Source organism: Leptonychotes weddellii, chromosome 11 (genome assembly GCF_054177405.1).
Source record: "Leptonychotes weddellii isolate Sample4059 chromosome 11, ASM5417740v2, whole genome shotgun sequence".
In the NCBI taxonomy this organism is placed as follows: domain Eukaryota; kingdom Metazoa; phylum Chordata; class Mammalia; order Carnivora; family Phocidae; genus Leptonychotes; species Leptonychotes weddellii.
In genome coordinates, this window is record NC_138379.1 from 88,487,807 (window position 1) to 88,510,545 (window position 22,739).

At 37.6% G+C, this 22,739-nt stretch overlaps 1 protein-coding gene across 1 annotated transcript in view; it reads left to right on the forward strand.

Annotated features, from left to right (window-relative positions):
* ARHGAP20 (Rho GTPase activating protein 20) overlaps positions 1-22,739 on the forward strand; it is a 124,184-nt gene that overhangs the window by 57,230 nt on the left and 44,215 nt on the right. The window contains exon 3 of the mRNA XM_081797366.1: positions 18,359-18,523. Coding sequence (XP_081653492.1) covers positions 18,359-18,523 — 165 coding nt within the window. The remainder of the gene's footprint in view (positions 1-18,358; positions 18,524-22,739) is intronic.

A 22,739-nucleotide genomic window follows, 5' to 3' on the forward strand; every position in this document is an offset into this window, starting at 1 on the left:
CAAATACCAAATGATTTCACTCATATGTGGAATTTAAGGAACAAAACAAATGAGCAAAGGAAAAAAAGAGAGACAAATCAAAAAACAGACTCTTAACTATAGAGAACAAACAAATGGTTACTAGGGGGGAGGCGGGCAGGGGGATAGTTTAAATAGGTGATGGGGATTAAGGAGTGCACTTGTGATGGGCACTGGGTGATGTATGTAATTGTTGAGTCACTATATTGTACACCTGAAACTAATATAAACCTGTATGTTAACTAAAAATAAAAACTTTTTTTTAAATGTTATTTTTAAACAACAACAACAAAAAGGGCGAAGCAGTCTACCAGACTGAAATGAACTATATGTTGGAACTTTCAGGCAGGAACATTTAAACAACTGTGATTAATATATAAAGGATCTAGGAGCACCTGGGTGGCTCAGTCGGCAGAGTATGGGACTCTTGATCTTGGGGTTGTGAGTTCAAGCCCCAATTTAGGCATAGATATTACTTTAAAAAAAAAATATATATATATATATATATATATATATAAAGGATTTAGTGGGAAAGATGAACAGCATTCATGAACAGATGGGAAATAGTAGCAGAGAAATGGAAACTATAAGAGAGTCAAATGGAAATCTTAGAGATAAACATTGATACCAAAGATGAAGAATCTTTTCAGTAGGTTTATGTGCAGACTTGATGCAGCTAGGGAAAGAATCAGTAAACATAAAGATCAATTAATAGGAATTTTCCAAAGTAAAACACAACAGAGAAAAGTGTGAGGCATCCAGGAACTGTGGAACAATATCCAGTGGTCTAACATACAGGTAATTTGGTCCAAGAAGAAGAGAGAGAAAAATGAGACAGAAAAAATATTTGAAGATTATTGTCAAGAATTTTACAAAATTAATGAAGGTGCTCAGAAACTCTCAAGCTGAATAAATAAAACCCAGATCATCCTGCACTGGTAGTGGAGGGAGAATATCCAAACAGGGAGGGAAGGCCACAACTCTCAACTCAGTCTTATCCCTTGTCTTCTGAACACTATGGAAGATCTCTCCCAGGTATCACTGATACCACTACACTGTCAATTTAAGACTCTGGCCCAAGTGTAAATATAAGGGTCTTCCCTTAGTACCAGCGTCACAGCCAAGGGAGACTAAGTGGGATTACCTAAATAAGACATGAGACTGCATTTCTCAGTGTGTCAGTATAAATGAGAAACATTACTCCTCTCAGATGTTCAGCTGGGGGGAAGAAAAGTTTTTCATCAATTTCACTGTGTTTATAGCACAGTAAAAGCTTTGAAAATAGGGAAGTAAAGAAACCCCTTCAATCTGGTGTTTCCCTCCGGTTTCTTTTTCCTGATAATGTATATCATGTCATCATGGAACATAAACAGGACAGGCATTTTGTTGGTCTCATCGCTTAGAACGTTGCCTAGCAAATGTTAATTTATTCCACAAATATTTAAGTGACAACTATGTATCAGACACTTTTCTGGGCATTTGGGTAGATAGCTGTAAAGTCCCTGCTTTCATGGAGTTTACATTCTAGTGGGGGGATGTAAATAGCAAAACACACCAACAAATGAGAGTATTAAAAAGTAGTACCTAGGGGCCACCTGGCTGACTCAGTCAGTAGAGCATGTGACTTTTCTTGGGGTCGTTAGTCCCAGCCCCATGTTGGGTGTAAAGGTTACTTAAAAAAATAAATAGTAGGGGCCCCTGGGTGACTCAGTCAGTTAAGTGGCTGCCTTCTGCTCAGGTCAGATCAAGCCCCGCATCAGGCTTCCTGCTCAGTGGGGAGCCTGCTTCTCCCTCTCCCTCTGCTCCTACCACTCTTGTGCGCCCTTGCACACATGCTCTCTCTTTCACTCTCTAATAAATAAATAGAATCTTTTTTTAAAAAAATAAATAATAAATAAGGAAAAAAGAAAAAAAAGTACCTAGTATGAGAAGATAAAAGGGGGCAGTTAGAGAGGGAGTGACTAGGGAGGATAGTCAAGGCAGTCTTCCCTGAGCTGGACACCTATTAACATCCCAGAGAAGATACTCAGAGAAATGCTGGGCCCTACGGGAAATAAAGACAATAACATACCATTAGAAAATACCATTTGTAAATTAGGACTTGTTCTTTCCTCCATTTCTTCTGGTCATCTCAGTGCCAACCTCAAGGAACTCTTTTATAAGGCACCAGATCCAAGAAAGAGTGAGAAGGCAGAGCTGGGCACTCTCACCCAATTCAGAGACCTGCTTCTTCCCAAGTCACTAAACCCGACAGGATCTACCACCTTCAAAAAAGACCCATGACTATAACAGACATAATAAGATAAGCATTCATCATCATAATTCATTTGGCAAATATTTTATTATTTCCTGTGGCCAGGCACTGCTGATAGCACATCAGTGAGCAAGACAGAAACCCTTGTCCTCAAGGAAGGCAGGGACCCTGATTTTGTTCTGAATATTTGGGACACATTAAGGTCTGGTTCTAGAAGAGATGTCTTGTCCCCTCTCCTCCCCCACTACCATCACCACCCTTTTGTTTTCTTCTCTTTCCAAAGGTTAAATCTACTTAGCTTCCTGATTATAAAAGGGAGAATAGAGTCTAGGCAACTCAAATGTAGTAAATGCGACTCTGATTTTGTGGAATACTAATACTAACACTTCACATAGCTATCCAGAGTTAAGGTTAGTGGAGAAGCTTTTTCTGAACAATCAGGAGAATGACACTTCCATTGGAATTTAATCATGTTCTGCTTGAAGGTTTATTCTCAAATCTTCTCAAAACTCCAAGATTCAGAAACCTCTGGAGTTTATTTCCAATGTAATTTTATTGGGAATGATAGAAATGGTAGAGCACTTTCTCACTAGTCTCTCTTCCTAGCAAGGCCTCTATGACAGAGCATATTGCTTTAGCGCTTGTGTTGAATGGTCAGAGAAAGCACCTCAGAGCAGTGCATTAAAATTTTCACAGTCTGGAAATAAATCGGGCCACATGTGTGTCTGCTCAGCTCTACCAACACAGATGCAATGCGTGCTTTTTGCTTTGTTAAGGCAATGATGTCATTTTAGCTATGTGAAAAATGACTTAAAATGTGGTTTGGTTTTAGTTGAGCTGTCAATTTTTATTTTGTCTAGCGTTAAATATGTGAATTTCATACTTTAACATGCACCAGCGGTTATTTGTAAGTATCCCATTTATTACTAACATTTTTAAAGACTTAGAGGAGAATAAAAATTAAGCATTTATTTAGCATTAATTTATGATCATTGTGATTACTCTCTTGGTAACTTGAACATGAGGGAAAAAATTTTTTTGAGAATGATGAAACGATTTTTAATATGATTTTAATAAGATGGTTCCCCATGAAAAAAAATCAATATAAATAAATAAATAAAAAGATGGTTCCCCATGACTGTAATCTGTTTGGAGAGTAATGTTTCTTGTGTTTCTTTAGTTTGGGTTTCAGTTCAGCAAACATTTGTTGAGTATATGCCAAGCTTTATATTTTGTAAGGAGCAAAATTGAAAGATTTGCCCTTGTGTCAGGGGTTAGAATTTCAAAACCATGCTGGGCATCCCAGCACATGCTTTTGTACATGTGCACACAGCCCAAATCTTTGAGGGGGTGAGTTTGAGTTAGAGTCTGTTAACTTGGGCAAGAGAGACAGTTGGCTTAAGTTATTTCTAATAGCTTTTAGCTTTTTCTCACTTTTTGGAATGCTTTGATCGCTTGAAAAAAGCCCTGCCACTATGAACTAAATTGTGTGAAGTCAAATATTCATCTTTCTGGAATTCTACTCCCCTCCTCTTTTATTTTTATTTAGGAGCAGTGATGGAAAAGAATTCCAGAAATAGAGTGGCATGGATGTCAAGGTTCGACTACAATCACAGAATAAGGTAGAGAACAGGAGCAAATAATCAAATAGGTCTGCCTCCACTCAAGGGAGTTAGTTCTGTTCTTTACGCACTGCTCCCCTGGCTCTTGGAACCATGATAATCACCAGCCGGAAGCCACCCCTGCCCTACTCCAGCTAAAAAGTATTAGTACCAATGCAGAATCAGAGCAGAGTGGCTTTGGGGTTTGGTTTTGGTTTCTGAATGATCCAGATAAATTGGGGGATTTCTCCACTTTACTTTTTTTGTAGGTGGAGAAGAAACTAAGGTTGTTTTGTTTAGCAATTTATTCAGCAAACATTTGAGGCCTCTGTACTAGCCACAGTTCTAGAAACGGGATTAGAAATAAGACATGGAGGGGCGCCTGGGTGGCTCAGTCGATTAAGCGTCTGCCTTCAGCTCAGGTCATGATCTCAGGGTCCTGGGATCAAGCCCCATGTAGGGCTCCCTGCTCAGTAGGGAGTCTGCTTCTCCCTCTCCCTTTGCTGCTCTCTCGCTCCACTCTCTCTCTCTCAAATAAATGAATAAAATCCTTAAAAGAAAAAAAGAAGAAAGAAGACATGGATCCTACCTTGATGCACAGTATAAAGTGCTCACTGGGAAACATGGCATACAGATACAAAATAAGTAGAGGACATAAGTAATATATAATTAAGTGCCACGTGGCATATTTGTAGTACGTTCTGTCAGCAAATAGTTACAATACCTATCATGAGTCAGATACTACTGATATACCAGGATCCTGACATTTTTTTAAAAAGATTTCATATAGTTTCTGTGTTTAGAGAGAAGGAATATTCTGTAAGTTATTTAAACATAAACAAATTTTTCCTGTTCTCTGTGTCCTTTTTGCTAAATATTTGTTAATACCTTTTTTATTGTGACCTATTTTAGCCAGAAAAATGGAAAAATTTTTCTCATTTATTATGAGAAAAACAGTACAAAAAGTACTGCCCGAACTGCTGCTTCTGCCCCAAATGTAATGCCTAATCCAAAGCCTATTTGCTTTGGGCACTGAGAAGCCATTGTTGCAGACTTGACTGTGCAATGAGTAGTTTTGTGACCTTTAGCAAATCGCCTGATCTTTTTGTGCTGAAGTTTTTCTCTATTGTCCAAAACCTAACTCTCCAAAGGACTCAAATCAAATGCTGACTCCTCTGTGAAACTTTTTCTGATCTCTCGTCTTCCTAGCCCATCTGTCTTCCCGCTTCACTCCCTAGTTGTCTTGAAGGACACTTTCTGACTCCTAAACTCCCTCAATATTTGGAGCTGTACCTCTTTTCTGTGACATTATATCTTTTTTATATCTAATTACACTGTGTTCAACACATCGAGATGCCAGTCAACACATGCCTGGTCAATTTAGAGGATTTTTTGTGTTTCATTTCTTGTTTGGTGACAGATGTTAAAATTGTACTTTAGATAAAAGGACTTATTTAAAATGCCAGGCTTTTCAAGTGCTATGTTACATCATAATTTCATTCAGATACTTGCACCAATGGTGACAGTCCCAGGTGAAAAGGATTAGTAACTGGTAAATAGTTTCTTATGCAGTAGTAAATATAAAACTTGTTTTTCTTTACCGTTTAAAAAAACGTTAGCACATTTGTTGACAGTATATATTGTGTATGTTCTACATAAAGCTTTTATTTTATGGCTTGGGTTTACTTTTGTTTGAAATTGGAAGGTATGTTAGAATTTGAATGCTTTAAAAGGTTAATAGTGTCAACATTAGATTTCCCAGTATAGGCTTGAATGAAACACTTGAGATATATTAAGTCGGCCCTAACTCAAACAAATTAAAACATCTTTTTAATATGTTACTGTTTTTATTCTACAATAAGTGAATTTTACTACAGTAAAATAAACAACCAGGTTATCTGGAAAGCTCAGTTACTTGAACTTTGGGTACTTTTATCAAAAGGGAAAAATGAGAATATTTTATTGCAAGCCAACAGCAGAGATTTACTTATTTATTTATTTTATTTTTTTTTTAAGATTTTATTTATTTATTTGACAGAGAGAGACACAGCGAGAGAGGGAACACAAGCAGGGGGAGTGGAGAAGCAGGCTTCCCACTGAGCCTGGAGCCCAATGCGGGGCTCGATGCGGGGCTCGATCCCAGGACCCTGGGATCATGACCTGAGCCGAAGGCAGACGGTTAATGACTGAGCCATTCAGGTGCCCGAGATTTACTTATTTAAAAAGCATTTCAGAGGTGCTTGGGTGGCTCAGTCGGTTAAGCATCTGACTCTTGATTTCAGCTCAGGTCATGATCTCAGGGTTATGGGATTGAGCCCCACATCGGGCTCCATGCTGAGTACGATGCCTGCTGAAGATTTCCTCTCTCTCTGCCCCTCCCCCCCCACCATGCACCCTCTCTCTCAAAAATAAATAAAAATTTAAAAAATAAAAAGCATTTCATGTTATGGTATGGGACTTATGCGACCATTTCTTTTTCTGGAATTATAACTACTGGTGTCCTTAACAATTTCTAAATCCTATTTTCTAGAATTCAGTCACCTATTTTGACTGAGTTTGGTAGACAGAAAATGTGTTCAGTCCTAAAGGTTGAATAAGACGGCACCCTAGGCTTTTTGGTAGTTATTCAAGTCCTTTTCATGTACCTAGTCGTTTTAAAACATATTCTTCTCAAAAACTGAAATGTCTGTCAAAGAAAGTTCTGACATCTTTTTATAACATACTAATTCTTGACTTAAACACCGATTTTGTGAAAAACTGCTAGTGTTTGATAGAAGTTACTGCTGCTAAGCACAAGAAAGTATGTTTTGCATTCTCCAAGGGAAAGTACTTCTTAGCACTGTGAGGGAGAAATTTCTGGAACATATGAAATTATGAGATAGCTTTTACGTTCTATTAAGCTTGGTTGCTTTATCTCTTACAATGAGAGAATACTCTTGGAGCTTTGTGATAGCCCTCCCAACTAATGACCAAGGCCATTTTATTAGCACTTCCTTGGGTTTAGATACATTTTTATGTGTTTCCAATTTTATCTGGTATCTTTTTAACAATTTTTTTGTTTTTTGCAAAAGTTGAATGTGCTTTTGGACAAGTTAGAGGGTGACTCTGCAGAATCATCAGTTACAAAAAATTTGATGTTAACCAGATTGGGATCCTTTCTTCATGAATGCCCACCAGAATTGCTCTTGACAGGGTCACTGGTGAATGCCATAATGGTAGGTCCAATGGTTAAATCATCTTCCTTGACATTGGCATTGGACGCTCCAGTCTCTCCCTTCTTCCTTGGGCTTCTTGGTGCTGTTTACTGACAGCCAGTTCATTCTACTTTGCTAGTTTCTCCTTCTTTACAAACTTCTAAATGTTAGTGGGCCTCAGGGCTCAGTAATTGAGCCAATTCTCTATATTAACTCCCTAGATGGCCTGATCTCTTTCATAGCTTTAAAATCTCCATTTTGACATCTAATAGGTATTTCAAACTTAACATACCCAAAACCAAATTCCTTATCCCCACCCCTCCTCCAGTAGCTTACACTGGAAATCAGTCTATCATCTAATCCTATTAAGGTCTACCTTTGAAATATATCCAACCACTTCCATAGCTGTCAACCTCCATGATTTCTCTTCTAAGTTACTACTTTTCAGAAAGCCTCTAATGAGTTTTTACTTAAGGAAATTTAGCCAACTCATAACTATTAATTCTTTTAAATTTTCTTTAAGCAAGTACTACATGCTTCCACTTTTGTCTTCCTCCATCCTGTTCACCATATAGGTCCTGTCTCTTCTCTGTTCAAACCATCCCCTCTTCCTGACTCACTCCAATGAAAGGTGAAATTCTTTCATGGCCTCTGGCTGCTTCACTGGCTTATATCCCTAGTGTCTTGAATAGTGCTTCATGCAGTGTAGGCAGTCATTAATATGTGAGTATAAGCAAATTATTTATAAATATGGAATAGGATTTGGGATTTAAAAAATAAAGGTTAAACTTCATCAAACAGTTTAATTATTTCAATGTAGAAAAACAACACATTGGATTAAAATATTCCTTTAATATTGAACTTTCTATTTAGCATCCACTAAAAAAATTATTTTCTCTTTTATTTCCCAAATTGACTTAATTTGAAATAAAATTATCAAGACCAAGAAGGTGCTCAAAAATTTATTTCAAAACCTCCCGAGAGTTTTTTCTTTAAGAGACTTCAACTCATTGCTGCAATTTTCTTTAAAAAAAAAAAAAAAAAGGCTTAAAGTAAGTATCTATTGTGTGGTTTTTTCTTTCTGTAATATATTATGTAGGTATTTTGGTAAAATAGTAAAGTTTCCTATCAAAGGCAACTCTTCTCTGTTAGTTCCAAACCAACTAATTGATTCACCTCACTTATGTATCAACCTGAATATTAACATTTTGGCCTAAGTGAGCTGGAGGTAGCAGATAACTTAAGTCTGCTCTCTGCCCTTTAGGATACTACCTAAAGGGCAGACTTTAGGTTACTACCTTGAGGACTTTCTAGTTCACAGGTATATAATATGATATTTCTTAATTTTCTAACTAGAAGTTATCCAATGATATTTTTTAACTTTAGCAGATCCAGAAACTGTAGTTAGAACTACCTTTAATCAGGTATGATTCTTTTGTTCCTTTCAGTGTACCATTATTATTACCTGAACCAAACTAGTCGAAGTACTGGAGTGCCCAGCCAGCATGTTGGTAACTTGGTTCATTGTTGAGTCAGTAAACAAGCTAACATAGAACCATATCACACTGTAATCACTACACATAGAAATTTCCTTGAGTAGCTTAAATATGGTCAGCATTCTCCTCTGATTCAAGAATTTGACCCAAACTGATTTTAGTTGATAAATAAGATACACAGTATTGTTAGTCAACAGGCCATATAAGTGACTAAATTTAAAGGTTTCTCCAGTCTTTAGTTGGAATCTCTGTTCCTGCTGATTATTTCATAATCAAATAGGATTGTTCTCAAAGAGTTGCTATTTTCACTGCAGTGCTCAGTATTCTGAAGCCCAGGTTTTTGTCTACTTGGGCTTACATCATTGTGTATCATTTGTATGCAAACTGGGTTGTTTTGTTGTTTTAAGCTCTCAGAGGCAATGCTCCTGTGATCTTGTTCTCTCCTTTCTTATAATGCCTTGTCACTTGCTTTGTACTAAGTGAATTCCTAATAGCTGTTGTTGAGCAACTTCTGTGTCAACTTTCTGTGGCTTTAAAGCAGTTATGTAGTTTAGTCCCTTTTTTGGAAGTAATATCTCTTTGTGTGTGATCGTGCGCTGGTAGTGTAACTCTTTATCACTGTCCTTCCAGGTCCTTCACTCTCTCCTTTCTTATTCTTGTTCTGTCTTTGCTGTTGTAATGTTTATGTTTTCCTGGCTCTTTAAATATTAGCATTGTTGGCATAAGATTGTTGGTCTCGTTATATCACTTATGCTGCCTGTTCTGATCAGAATTTTGATAATTTAAAAGTTCTCCCTTTTGTATTTCTTGCTTTTAAGGCCTTGCTCACACTGTTTATCCAGCCATTCTTCTGTGTACTCTACAAACGTTATCCTAACTTCGTTCATTTTGATCTTGATTATCAACATCATCACTAGGCTCTGAGGTTCTACAACACAAAGTCAGAGTTCAGACCGTATAATATGAGCTACAGGATGCAGCAGGGAAGTGAATTTGAGGTGGACATGATGCACAAATTGCATGCAGCCACATCACATTATCATCTATGTACAGTTTTCTTCAGTAATTTGAATGTAATTTTTTCTGGATGATGACTGTTGAAATGTAAATAGGCTTTCCCATGTTTTATCCTGTCAGTAAGACCGCTAATCGCTTTAGACTAGATTTTCTGAAAATGTGCTTTTAATGTTACCTGTTTGAGATGAATATCTAATGGACAAATTCTTATTGCTGAAAAAGATAAAATTTTGATGTTGATAGTAGGTTTTGTGGCTTCCTTTCAGTAGTCCTGTCTTTTTGTTCTAAATTGCTTCTGGACTAATTCTCTTAAGACCCACAAAGGTTACCTTTTACACAGGCAATATGGAGAGGTCCAATGTGAGATATCATCAACCGGTGAGGTTAAAACAGATGTTAGAACTTGAAAGCTAGGTTAATAAATTGGGATGACTCTTTAGACAGTGTACATGCCCTGATCATTGACAATGTGTGTCAGAAGATTGATGAGATAGAAGTAAGAAGTGAGTAGTATAGATTAAAGAAGGGAGAGCAAGGAAGTAGAGAGTCCAGTTAGGAGTTCATTACAAACTATAGGAGAGGTTGTGAGTGTCTAGACTCAGGAGATTTTATTTTTTATTTTTTATTTGAATACCCTTAAAAGATAAAATGTGATTGTATGTGGAGACCAAAGAGAGAAGAGTCAAAAGTATGGGCCCTCACACTGCTGATGGGAATGTATAATCGTATAGCCACTGTGGAAAAGAGTTTGGCATTTTCTCATTAACTTAAACAATTACTGTATGATCCAGAAATTGCACTCCTGAGTATATACTAAAAAAAAAAAAAAAAAGACCCCAAAACAGATGTTCAGATAAAATATGTACATGAACTTTTAAAGCAGCACCATTCACAATAGTCATAAGGCAGAAAAACCCAAATGACCATCAACTAATGAATGGATCAACAAATGTGGTCCATCCATACAATGGAATATTATTTGGCAATGAAAAGGAATGAAGTACTGACAGATACTACAATATGGATGAACCTGGAAAACATGATGCCAGGTGAAAGAAACCAGACACAAAAGGCCACATATGATGGGATCTGAAATATCTGGACTAGGCAAATCCATAGAGACAGGAAGAAGTTTGTCACTGCCAGGGACTGGGTAGAGTGGGGAACAGGTAGTGCCTGCTTAATAGGTACAGGTATTCCTTTGGGGATGATGAGAATATTGGGAACTAGATAGTGGTGATGGTTGCACAACACTGTGAATATACTAAATGCCACTGAATAAAACATTTTAGAATGCTTCAAGTGACAAACTTTATCTTGTGTATAAATTAATCATGATTTTTAAAAAAAACTAAAAATTAAGCTAGTTGAAAAGACAGTAACACTAAGGCTTGAATCACAGACTTAAATGCTTTCAGGTCCCTGGGAGGTGCAGTAAACAGAAAAAAGTGGCAAGAGAGGGAAATGTGGTGAACTGGATATTCAAAACCAAATGTTTTTGAAACCTCTGGGTGGGCCAGATAAAATGATTGTGGACTGTGGTTTTCAACCTCCGCTACAAAGGGAACTGAGCAAAAATGATGGGTGATGTCAAGACCGTGGCTGACGGTAGAGCCAGACTCAGAGTTTCACAAGAGTAGAGGATAAATCTAAGTGGCCTACCCCATATCTTCACCATTTAGCCCGATGCCTCGCCGACACATAGAGATGCTTAGCAGATATGTGTTAGATGAAAAATAAAAATAAATAAATAAAGGCTGGGTGCTGAGATTATATTCTTTTCTTAGTTCTATCTCTTATCTCACCCCCATAACTAATCAATTTGCAAATTTGCACAGTTTGTATTTTTAATATCTCTTTGATACGTTTTTTTTCCCTATATCTTCTGTCCTTTTCTCACTGCCAACTCAGGTTCATGACATTTCTTGCCTAAGATTATTGCAGTAATTCCTAAAGGTCTCTTTTCCTCTAAGCTTGCCCTCATCCGTTTTCTTCAGCAAATTACAAAACACCCTGTCTTGCTTAAAATCTTTTGTGCTTTCACATAAAGTCTAAATGTGATCCGTAATATGGCCCCTTCCTCATGTGCCACTCCTCCTCTCAGGCCTTCATCACTCGGGTCTTTCTGAACTTCCCACAGTTACTGCCCCAAACCAGGCATGTTTGCTGTGCTCTTCTTCCTACTTAGACTGCCCTTCAGCCTTCAGTGGTCAGCCTATCCTTTAAGACTTTGGTTCCTCCAAGAAACTTTTCTAACCAATCCAGTCTCAGATAGGGACTCCTATTGTTGTCCCTCTCTGTACCCCCAGTCCTCTGAAGTTCTCTTACTGCACATACCTCACTAGTTTGTCATTGTGTTACTTGTCTGATATAGCTGTCACGTGACTAACCCCCTGCCACCAGGGACCACGACTATCTCCAGCACCTGGTGCATGGCAGGCATGCACCAAAGGCAACCCTATCACTGTACAAAGAATCAATTTATTATACAGTAGTCATAGACTCAATACATGTTGAATGAGAATATTTCAGAGGTACAAGGCAGGATCTAAGTGCTAGATATCACCTAAGAGATACCAATCAAGAGTTCAATTGAAAGAAAATTTTTATGGAAGAGATGACATTTGAAATGAGCGGTGACCATGTGCTAGGCTTTGAGGTTATCAAGATCCTACCTAGTACTTGCCATCATAATTACTAATTAATTATCACTTACAAATATAGACATTTTCAAAAAGTATTCTGAATTTTAGTTTCTCTTCTTCTGTGATTTAAGATGAAACACCACCACCTCTAAAACTGTACCTAAAAGTAAACTCACTTTTACAATGAGCCTTAGTAATAAATATTAAGAGGTATTACTGTGGCCAAGTTTCGTGAAGGCTATTATCTAGTTTTAGTAAAACATTACTAAGATTCTAAAATTCCTTTTTGCCTTTTAGAAATGACTTCACAAACCTATTTGAAAATAGAATGTTAATATATAAGAAACCGGCAGCAGGTTAATTCTTAGACTCAGCTTGTATTTGTTAGATCATCTTAGAGCTCTGTTAATTATAACTTGTAAATCCTAATCAGGCTATATTAAGAGGCTAAATAGAAGGTTACAATCTTGCCCTCCTCCCCATTTCCATACTCTAAAAGACTAAAATAAACACATCTACATTGCACTCAGAATAAAAGTAAACACTTCAGAGTCACATAATTGAGAAATACATTTTTAAGTAGGAAACACTGATTAAGATTGTAATTTTAAAAACACAAAGGTTATGTGTGCTTTTGTTTCCTTCTAGGACAGATTTTTTTCATTTTAAATTATGTGAGTACTGAGATGTTTATCTTTACTCCAGACTACTGCATGAATGTTGGTTGTATTTTTTTTAACCAGTGCTTAGCTTGCTAAAGTCGTGAGGTATCTCTTGCCATACTTATATGTGGATCTTCAAAATGACAGACTGCCGACATGTATATTGATAAATCCACAATGAAAAAGAAAAATATTTTAACTTCATTTTGGATTCTCCCCCATACTACCATCTACTTATTTGAAAGTGTTGTGAGGTGGAAAGTGAGTTATTATGTATGAAAATCCTTTGGAGTTGCTTTAAAATGCAAAACATTTTTTTTTAAACAATAACCTAATTAAATTTTGGCCTACACTAACCCCAAACAAACAAACAAACAATTCTAATTCCCTAATTGTTTCAGATTAGTCTTTATTTATGAGCATTTAAATGATTTAGAACTATTGTTTAAACCAGGAGTCATCAAACTATGGCCCAGACAAGCAGCCTGTTTTTGCAAATAAAGTTTTGATTGGCTCATAGCCACACGTGTTCATTTAGGTAGCTGACTAAGTTGACAGCGGAGGCCATATGGCCCACAAAGCCTAAACTATTTATGGTCGCAAACTTTGAGTAATAGTTTAAGGATCCCTAATTTAAACTATACTGCTATCTGATGGTTTATTTTTTTTTTAATTATTTATTTGAGAGAGAGAGAGAGAGAGCATAAGCCGGGGGAGGGGCAGGCAGAGGGAGAGGGAGAAGCAGGCTCCCACCGAGCAGGGAGCCCAACATGGGGCTCGACCCAGGACCCTGAGATCATGACTTGAGCCAAAGGCAGACACTTAAGTGACTGAGCCACCCAGGCACCCCTATCTGATGGTTTATAATTATAATTAAAAAGCAGTTACTTATTGAACTTAAAACCAAAATGCAAAACATGACCTTTCTCCTTGCAAAGCTTTTCTGTCTGGAGATGGAGAAACTAAAGCTGTGTAAAATGCTATGTGTTAACCATTCCTTCATCTATTCACTGCTTGCTAGCCTTGTCCTTGCTCAATTTTCATAACAGCAAGTGAAATTTTGTTCTTTTTTTCTATAAATTTGAAAATTACTACATAATAAAAGATGCCATTATGCCTCCTCCCACTCCCCATCCCAAAAGAATTTGAAATAGAAATGATTTTTCTCTATGATGGGCCTTTTCTCATTGCCTAATTCCAATCTGCACTATTAAACAGAGAAACTCCCTTTCCCTTTTCTTTCCAAGGACTCTGATTGGTTTACTGTCTTTGTTCCCCATTTATACATCTCTTTAAATTACACACAGTATGTGCTTAATTAGTATTTAGTGAGCATAATGGCTTTCACTTCCTCAGAGAGTTAACTGTAGCCTCAAAACTACAGGAAATGATGGAACGGCTCTCAGAAGTTCACCTTACCTGAAGTAGAAATATATGCCACTAATACTTCGAATACAGAGTTGTAGACTCTTAGAATGTTAGAGCCAAAAGGTGTTACAGAGTTTTTGGACAGCAGTGGTTCTCAGACTTCAGCGTGCATTAGAATTATCTGAAGAGCTTGTTAAAATACAGAATGCTGAGCCAGCCCTCCCAAGTTTCTGATTCCTTAAGTCTGTGGTGGTCCTCAGAATTTGCATTTGTAAGAAGTTACCAGTTGATGCTGATGCTGCTTGTTGGGGACCACACTTTGAGGATAATTGTAACAGAGAACAGATGGCTGACCACTCAGATATTATCTCAGAGAGCCTTCAGTTGTGTAGTATACCCAAGGGAGAACAGACCCTGTGACCCATAATGTTCCAACCCAAGAAACATGGATAACCGAGAATCTCCGCTTTTTGTGGCTATCACCTGAACCAGGTACTTGGGATGACAGGACATGGCCTCTTATACCCTGTACTTTGATGGAGACTCTGACAAATTCTTGTTCTTTGAGCTCCATTAGACTAATAAACATTTTTCAGTTCTTATTGCTATTTTTGTTATTATGTCTCTTGGTTTTTATTTTATTTCAACTCTGACTTGTTTCCCTGAGGTGACTCTCAACTATGCTTATCTCTGTATTTATAAACTGTAGGTTAGGGTTGCTTGCTAACCATATCCATTATCTGTTTCCTTCTCATCAGTAATATTAATTCCACCTTTTGAGTACATGTTTTTATACTTAGTCTGGTATACAGATTATAAAAACTGTTTCAAGATCTTCCAGTCCAGCTGCCTTTACAGATGCGGAAACTGAGGCAGCCAAATAAGTCACCGTGTCACACTGCTTGGCAAAAAAGCTTGGATGAACCCACTTCTTCCCCCACTCCCATTAAGTCCTAAACTAGTAAGTTCAGTTACCTTGGGTGGATGAGGGATGAGTCAATATGAATGAAATGCTTGTCCTTTTGAAAGGCTACATGGAATTTTTTTAAGTACATGTTTTGAAACCATACTTACTTGTAAATCTCTCTCACTTAGTAGCTGTGTATTTTAACTGCTCTGAACATCAGCTTCCAAATCTGCAAAATGAGGGGTAATAACACCCACCTTCAGGGCTAATTGTTTCTCTCCTTTTCCTGCCTTTCCTTTTAAAGTGACCTTGTAGTGCTAAGCTGCTAAAAAATAACCAGAACCAGACTTCAGTTCTTCCTTTCTCATTCCTTAGTTCCTCAAGCTCCAGGCCATTCACGTTCTGCAGAACCTCACCAATCTCCTGGAACTATTTTCTTGAAGGTCTTAAAGACCAACTGATTTTTTTCCCAGACATCTTTTCAGGCTTCAACTTGTTACCCCTCTACCAATTTCAGCAGCCTCCACCTTGCTCACAGATTCTCTTTTCCTCACCACTTCAAATCACATCTTTTCTCAGGGAGGTGTTTTCTGCCTTTTTCTCATATTCTGTGCTCCTTCCCTATGCAGTTTCAGCCATTCCCATAGCATATATGCACCTGTCTTTGGATGATCACCAGATCTACATCTCATTCTGACATCTCTTCTAAGTGCTAGCTGCCTGGCTGGTTTCTCCATACCACCTAGTCCACTGATAATTTCAAACAAAGTATATTTGAAACTGAGGTCATCTCTTCTTCCCCTGCCACAATAGCCTTTTTCTCTTGTGTTCATCTTTATTAATCGCTGAAATGTATATGGAAATACAAAAGACTTAGACTATCCAAAGCAGCCTCAAACAAGAAAAAGTTGGTAGATATATACTACCTGATTTCATGATTTACTGTAAAGGTAAAATTAGAAGACAATGTGTATCTAGCATAAGAATTAACAAACAGATCAGTGGAACAGAAGAGAAAGCCCAGAAATAGACCCATGCTTAATACTTATATAATTTTAACAAAGGTGCCAAAGCAATCCATTGAGGAAGAGAAAGTCTTCCGTGCACATGGTGCTGAGTAATATGGTATCCATATAGAAAGGCAAAATGAACCCTAGCCCCTGCCTTATGCCATAAGCTGCAGTTAATTTGAGAGAGATCATATACCTAGATGTAAAAACTAAAATTATACAGATTTTAGTGAAAAACATTAGAGAATATCTTCTTTGACTTGGAGGTGGGTGAAGATTTCTTCGGTCAACAGAAATGATAAATTAGACTCCATCAAAACTTAAAAACTTCATCAAAAACACAAGAAAGTATACAGGCAGCAAAGAAAAACTATTTGTAAAACATATCTGACAAAGGATGCGAGTATCCAAGATATATAAAAAAATTCCTATAACTCAGTAATAAAAAGATATATAACCCAGTTTTTCTACATTGGCAAAAGATTTTAAGATGATTCAGAAATGAAAATATACAAACAACCAAAAAGAACATGAGTGTTCAACGTCATTAGTCATCAGAGAAGTGCAAACTAAAATTGTAATGAGACGTTACTGTATACCCACTGGAATGGCCAAAATTTAAAGGACTGACAACATCAAGTGTTGGTAAGGCTGTCGAGTGTCTGGCACTCCCCTGCAATACTGTTGGGAATAAAAATTGATAACAACCACTTTGGAAAGCTAACTGTCAGTTTTTTCTAAAATTAAACATCTACCTACTCTGTGACCCAACAGTTCCATTCTTAGATTTTCTTCAAGAGAAATTAAAACATGGGTCACAAAAAGACCAGTACAGTGTTTAATAGCAGTTTTATTCGTAATAGCTAAAAACTGGAAAGAGCCCAGCCCATCAATAGGAGAATGAATAAACAAACTTTGATAGATTTATGCAGTGGAATAGTATTCAGCAGCATAAAGGAATGGATTACTGATAAAAGCTGACTAAAAAATAGCTTCCACAAAGAAGTGCATATGACGGCTCAGTTTATGTGAAATCGTAGAACAGGCAAAACTAGTCTTCAGTGGAGAAAAAGAAGAGTGGTTGGCTTGAGGGTGACAGGGTGGGGATTGACTATTGTAAGGAATTTGAGGGATTTAGGGACTGAACAAAGAAAAAGCTATCATTGGGCAGGGTTGCAGGAGAAAGGAAGTCCCTTATGGCATGAGACTGTCTTGAGGCTTGTGGTCAAAGGACCACCATCCAGAAGGGGAGAAGGGCAAGGGAACTCCTGAGGTGAGGAAGATTGGAGAGGGGGTCCCTGGAGCTTACACATCTCGGGGAGCTAGTTCAATAGCACAGCAGGGAAGAGAACTCTGATGGGCAGCAGTGACTTGGAGTCTTACCATCACTGCTCTGTCTTATCAAGGCTAGCAGAGATCGGGTGTAGTTATGTGACACATGCAAAGCAGTCAAGCTACAAATGGGGGCGATTTTTAAAATAATTGGGCGGGTAAAAAGGTAAGTTTGGTGCCGGTATACTTTTGAGCTGATGGTCTCAGCCTGCAGTGAAGAAATAAACAACCCAGAGGTCAGTACATAGAAGCCATCTTCAGCTAAAATATCCAACTGAGAAGGGACAAGAGGGAATACTTTGCTGTGATGATGATCTTCCTAACTTGATAAAGTTTTAAACCGTGCGGGTGAATACATTTGTGAAAACTCAGTGAATATATACCTAAGATCTCTGCATTTCATTGTACACTCATTTCTTTAAATTATAAGTAAATACTGAACTTTAGTTAATGATGTTCATGCCGAAGTATTTAAGGAGAAATGTACTGCTGTATACAGTTTACACTGAAATGCTGAAAGTGGAATGGATTATCGAATAGATAGAAGGATAGATAATTGGATATATATATAATAAAGCGAATACAGTAAAATTTTCATGGTAAAATCCAGGTTGGGGTATAAATGGGTTTATTATAAAACTTAAAATTTTGCATCATGTTTGAAAAATTTCATAATGAGATGTAAAAGACCACTGTGTAGAGAAAGACTGAGGGACCAATTAGGAAACTATGCCATTGCATTAAAAAGACAGAGAGCTGTATATTTCTTGACCAACCAGAAGCTATAATTTTATAGAGCTCAATCCTATATTTGATCATTTGACTAAAGATCTGTGGTGTTTGATCTGTTCCAGGGAAAGTCCTGCTGCCAGTGTGGACACATGTACATTTCTCTCCTCATTTGTGTGTTCCAGTAGGACTCTGCTAATTGATGGCCGGGTAGAGCTCAAACGAGGTCTGCAGAGGCAGGAGCGGCATCTTTTCCTGTTCAACGATCTGTTTGTTGTGGCCAAAATCAAGTAAGTGTACTGTAAACCTCTCCCAGTTATCATTATAAAATTGCATTCCCACTAACAAAGATAACCTTTCTAGTCAGTGCTTACTGTAAAGAATGTCAGGCCTCTCTTACCATAACTAATATCTGAAGTGAGCTTTATAGTTTTGTTTTATTTTATTTTTGCAAAAAGAAAGTTTTAATTGTTTATTCATTCAGTGAGTGTTCATTTAGGTCCCACTCTGTGCCCTGTTCTGAATACGTATAGGGGACACAGTACAGAATGTGATGGGTATGGTCTCTGCTTTTTTGGCACTTTTATCCTAACGTGTGGGAGAAATTACAGATTGTGATTAGTGCTATGAAGAAAATTGAGTACAGGGTGAAGTAAAATATGGGATATATGTTAAGTAGGTATAGTCAGGAAAAAGAAAATCATTGAAGGCTGAAAAGCAACCAGCCATTCAGATATTAGGAGGATGAGCATTCTAGGCAGAGGGAAGAGCAGACCCAAAGGTGGTGGGAAAAGCTTGGCCCTTTGAAGGAGCCAAAGGAAAGCCTCTATAACGGGAGCATAAGGAGCAGAAGGACAATATGAATTGAGGTTGGAGAAATAGACAAGGATCAGGTTATCAGGACCTTGTCAGCTGTATTATCTATTCCCATGTAACAAATTACCCCAAAACCACAGTTTATAACTACAGACATCTCATACTCAGGAACACTCATCTCAGACTGAGGAATCTCAGACTGAGGAGTGGTTTTGCTGGTGGTTCTGGCTCACAGGTCCTCATGAGGTTGCAGTCAAGCTGTTGACCTCCCCCCTCACTTGTGTGGACGCTGGCAGGCCTCAGTTCCTCCCTGGCTGTTGGCCAGACCCTGTAGTTCCTCTCCGTGGGGGTGTCTCCAGAGGGCTGCTCATGACATGGTATTGCTTCCTCTGAAGTGGAAGATCCAGGAGTGTGAGATAGATGTAGGCAAGCGAGAGAACACCCCAAATAGAAGCCACAGCCCTTCATAACCTAATTTTGGAGGTGGCATACTGTCATTTCTGACATATGCTATTGGCCACACAGACCAGCCTTAGTGCAGCATGGAAGACAGCTGTGCGAGGGGTGCGAATATCAGGAAGCGAGGACCGTTGGGGGCCATCTCGGAGACCGGGTGCAACAACGGCTGTGATAAGGAGTTGGGATTTTATTCAAAGGGATTGTAATATAATTTAATAACACTATTAATATGATTTTAGTAACAGTAGAGACCTCACATTTATTTAGATCTTATTGTATGTTAGGTATTTTTCTAGAGACTTTAACCTACATAACCGTTCTATCAGGCAGATATTATTTGTCTCTTTTTACAGAAGAAATTGATACTCAGAAGTTAAATTACTTTACCGAGATCCCAAAGGTAGTAATTAGTAGCCCACATTTGAACATAGGTCCATCTTACTTCAGAGTCTGCTGTCTCTGTTACTCCTTTTCTTATGGATTTCATAGAAAATTCTTCCATAGAAAGTTTTTGTTTGCTTTTATAGCATTATAGTCTTTCTTATGCGATGAGTAAAGGATCTAACTAAATACTTAACTAGTAAGAAACTGTATAGAATGCTTAGTGAACCATTGATACATTTTTTAAAACTTAAAGGCAAAGATAAAAATAAGAAAATGGTTTCAGAATGTGTTAGGTTTTTTCCTTAGGAAAAAAAAAATGTCTTTTTTTTCCATTATGGTAAGAACACTTAACATGAGGTTTACCCTCTTTTTTTTTTTTTTTAAAGATTTATTTATTTATTTATTTGACAGAGAGAGACACAGTGAGAGAGGGAACACAAGCAGAGGAAGTGAGAGAGGGAGAAGCAGGCTTCCCGCGAAGCAGGGAGCCCGATGCGGGGCTCGATCCCAGGACCCCGGGATCACGACCTGAGCCGAAGGCAGACGCTTAACGACTGAGCCACCCAGGCGCCCTGAGGTTTACCCTCTTAACAAATCTTTAAGTGTACAATCCAGTAGTGTTAACTAACATACATACAACACCGTGCCTATTAGTTAACATCTCTAGAATATATTCGTCTGGCATAACTGAAACTTAATGCTCGTTTATTAGCAATTCCTCATTTTCTCCCTCCCCTAGCCCTTGGCAACCAACATTCCACTCTGATTTTATAAGTTTGACTATTTTAGATACCTCATATAAGTGGAATCACGCAGTGTTTGTCCTTCTGTGACTGGTGTATTTCGTTAGCATAACATCCTCCAGGTTAATCCAGGTTATTGCATATTGAAGGGTTTCCATCTTTTCTAAGGCTGAGTAATATTCTGTTGTATGTATAGACCACATTTTTTTTATCCATTCACTTATCAGTGGACATTTAGGTTGTTTCCACACCTTGGCTATTGTAAATAGTGCCGCGCTGAACTTGAGTGTTAGTATCTCTTCAAGATCCTGATTTCAGTTCTTTGATAAATACCCAGAAGTGGGATTTCTGGATCATATAATATTTCTGTTTCTAATTTTTTGAAAAACCTCCATATTGTTTTCCATAGTGGCTGCCCCATTTTACATTCCCCAACAGTGTACAAGGGCTCCAATTTCTCCATGTCCTTACCAATATTTGTTGTCTTTTTGGCTTTTTTTTTTGTTTGCTTTGTTTTTGGGGTTCTTTTTTTTTTTTTATAGCCATTCTGACAGTGTGACGTGATATCTCAAGTCTTAACAAAACTAGTAAGATTGAAATCTTACCACGTATCTTTTCCAACCACAATGGAACGCAACTCAAAATCAGGCAAAGCTTAAAACATGTTTTGAATATAAGTAATGCCTACAATGTAGTTTTGGAAGTAGATTTAATGTTATAAAGAATATAGAGAAAGAAAATTCTTTCCCTCCAAGCCTTTGTACTAAGTCCATTTAAAGCTATATGCTATTGATAGAGGAACAAATCATTTTTTAATGTAGATTGGTTGCCATTTCTTTACTTAAAATGTACTGGATGGGTTCTGTATGCTTGGTATTATGATAAGAGAATCACAAAGATCTTATTACATTTTCCTAACAATCCTCCAAGACAAGAGTTGTTTTAGATAATGAATACTGAGACTCAGGGAGGTTTGTCCAAAGGTATATAATAGGAAATGGCTGAGCTGGGGTTTTAATCTAGGCCTTATTTCCAGTGGCTGGCCCTTGGTACTCTTCCCCCATTGTACCCATTATGTGCCTAGTTTTTGTGCTCAGCCTGCAGGTAGATAAGCAAACAACAAAAACTTATTTTAATAATCCATTTCCTGGACTTTAGGACCTTAGAGACTATTTACTTGTAATATGTATTCAGTTCTTATGTAGGAAAATATTTTCTTCACCTTTTTTAGATGCTTTTTCCTTAACAATTATGATAATATTTAGAGTAGAAAACTTTTGTTTTCTTACCTGTCATTTATTGTTCTGGTTTTTGCTAATGTCTAAGTGGTTTTATGTAACCCATATAGTGTTTTGCTGGAAAACCTTTTATATAGTTTCTTTACCACTAGAAAATTGCTGTTTTAAAAATATGTCAAATCTAGGCCTATCATTTACCTGTAGAGCTGACTTTATTTTGACTGTCCCTTTCTCACATAAGGCGAACACCATTTTTTTCACATACTGCTTTTTTTTTTTTTTTTAAGATTTTATTTATTTTTCAACAGAGATAGAGAGACAGTGAGAGAGGGAACACAAGCAGGAGGAGTGGGAGAGGGAGAAGCAGGCTTCGCGCTGAGCAGGGAGCCTGATGTGGGACTTGATCCCAGGACCCTGGGATCATGACCTGAGCCAAAGGCAGATACTTAACGACTGAGCCACCCAGGCGCCCTCACATACTGCTTTTGAAAGAACTCTGTGTCTACTTAAATGTATGACAAAATCTATTAACAGTTGATTGAATTCTGTTTTTATTTAAGAGAGTCAGTTCATGAAAGATTATTTTAAGAACTTTCTACATTTATTGTGGATATTAAAAAGTGTGAGTGATCTAAGTTAATTTGGGGAGTAGGTGGGCATAAGCCCAAGACTCTTGAGATGAAGAGGACATATAGATTTGAGAAAGTAATCATTATTATTGAATACTGCCACCTTGCAAAAATGTTGCCAAGAATTTATCATTATATGGTCATTCTAATAGATAACATTTGATACATTCACAGATGCTTCTTAATAAGAACCTTATGTTTTCCCTGAAATAAACAGCAACCAAGAAGAACTAGTCC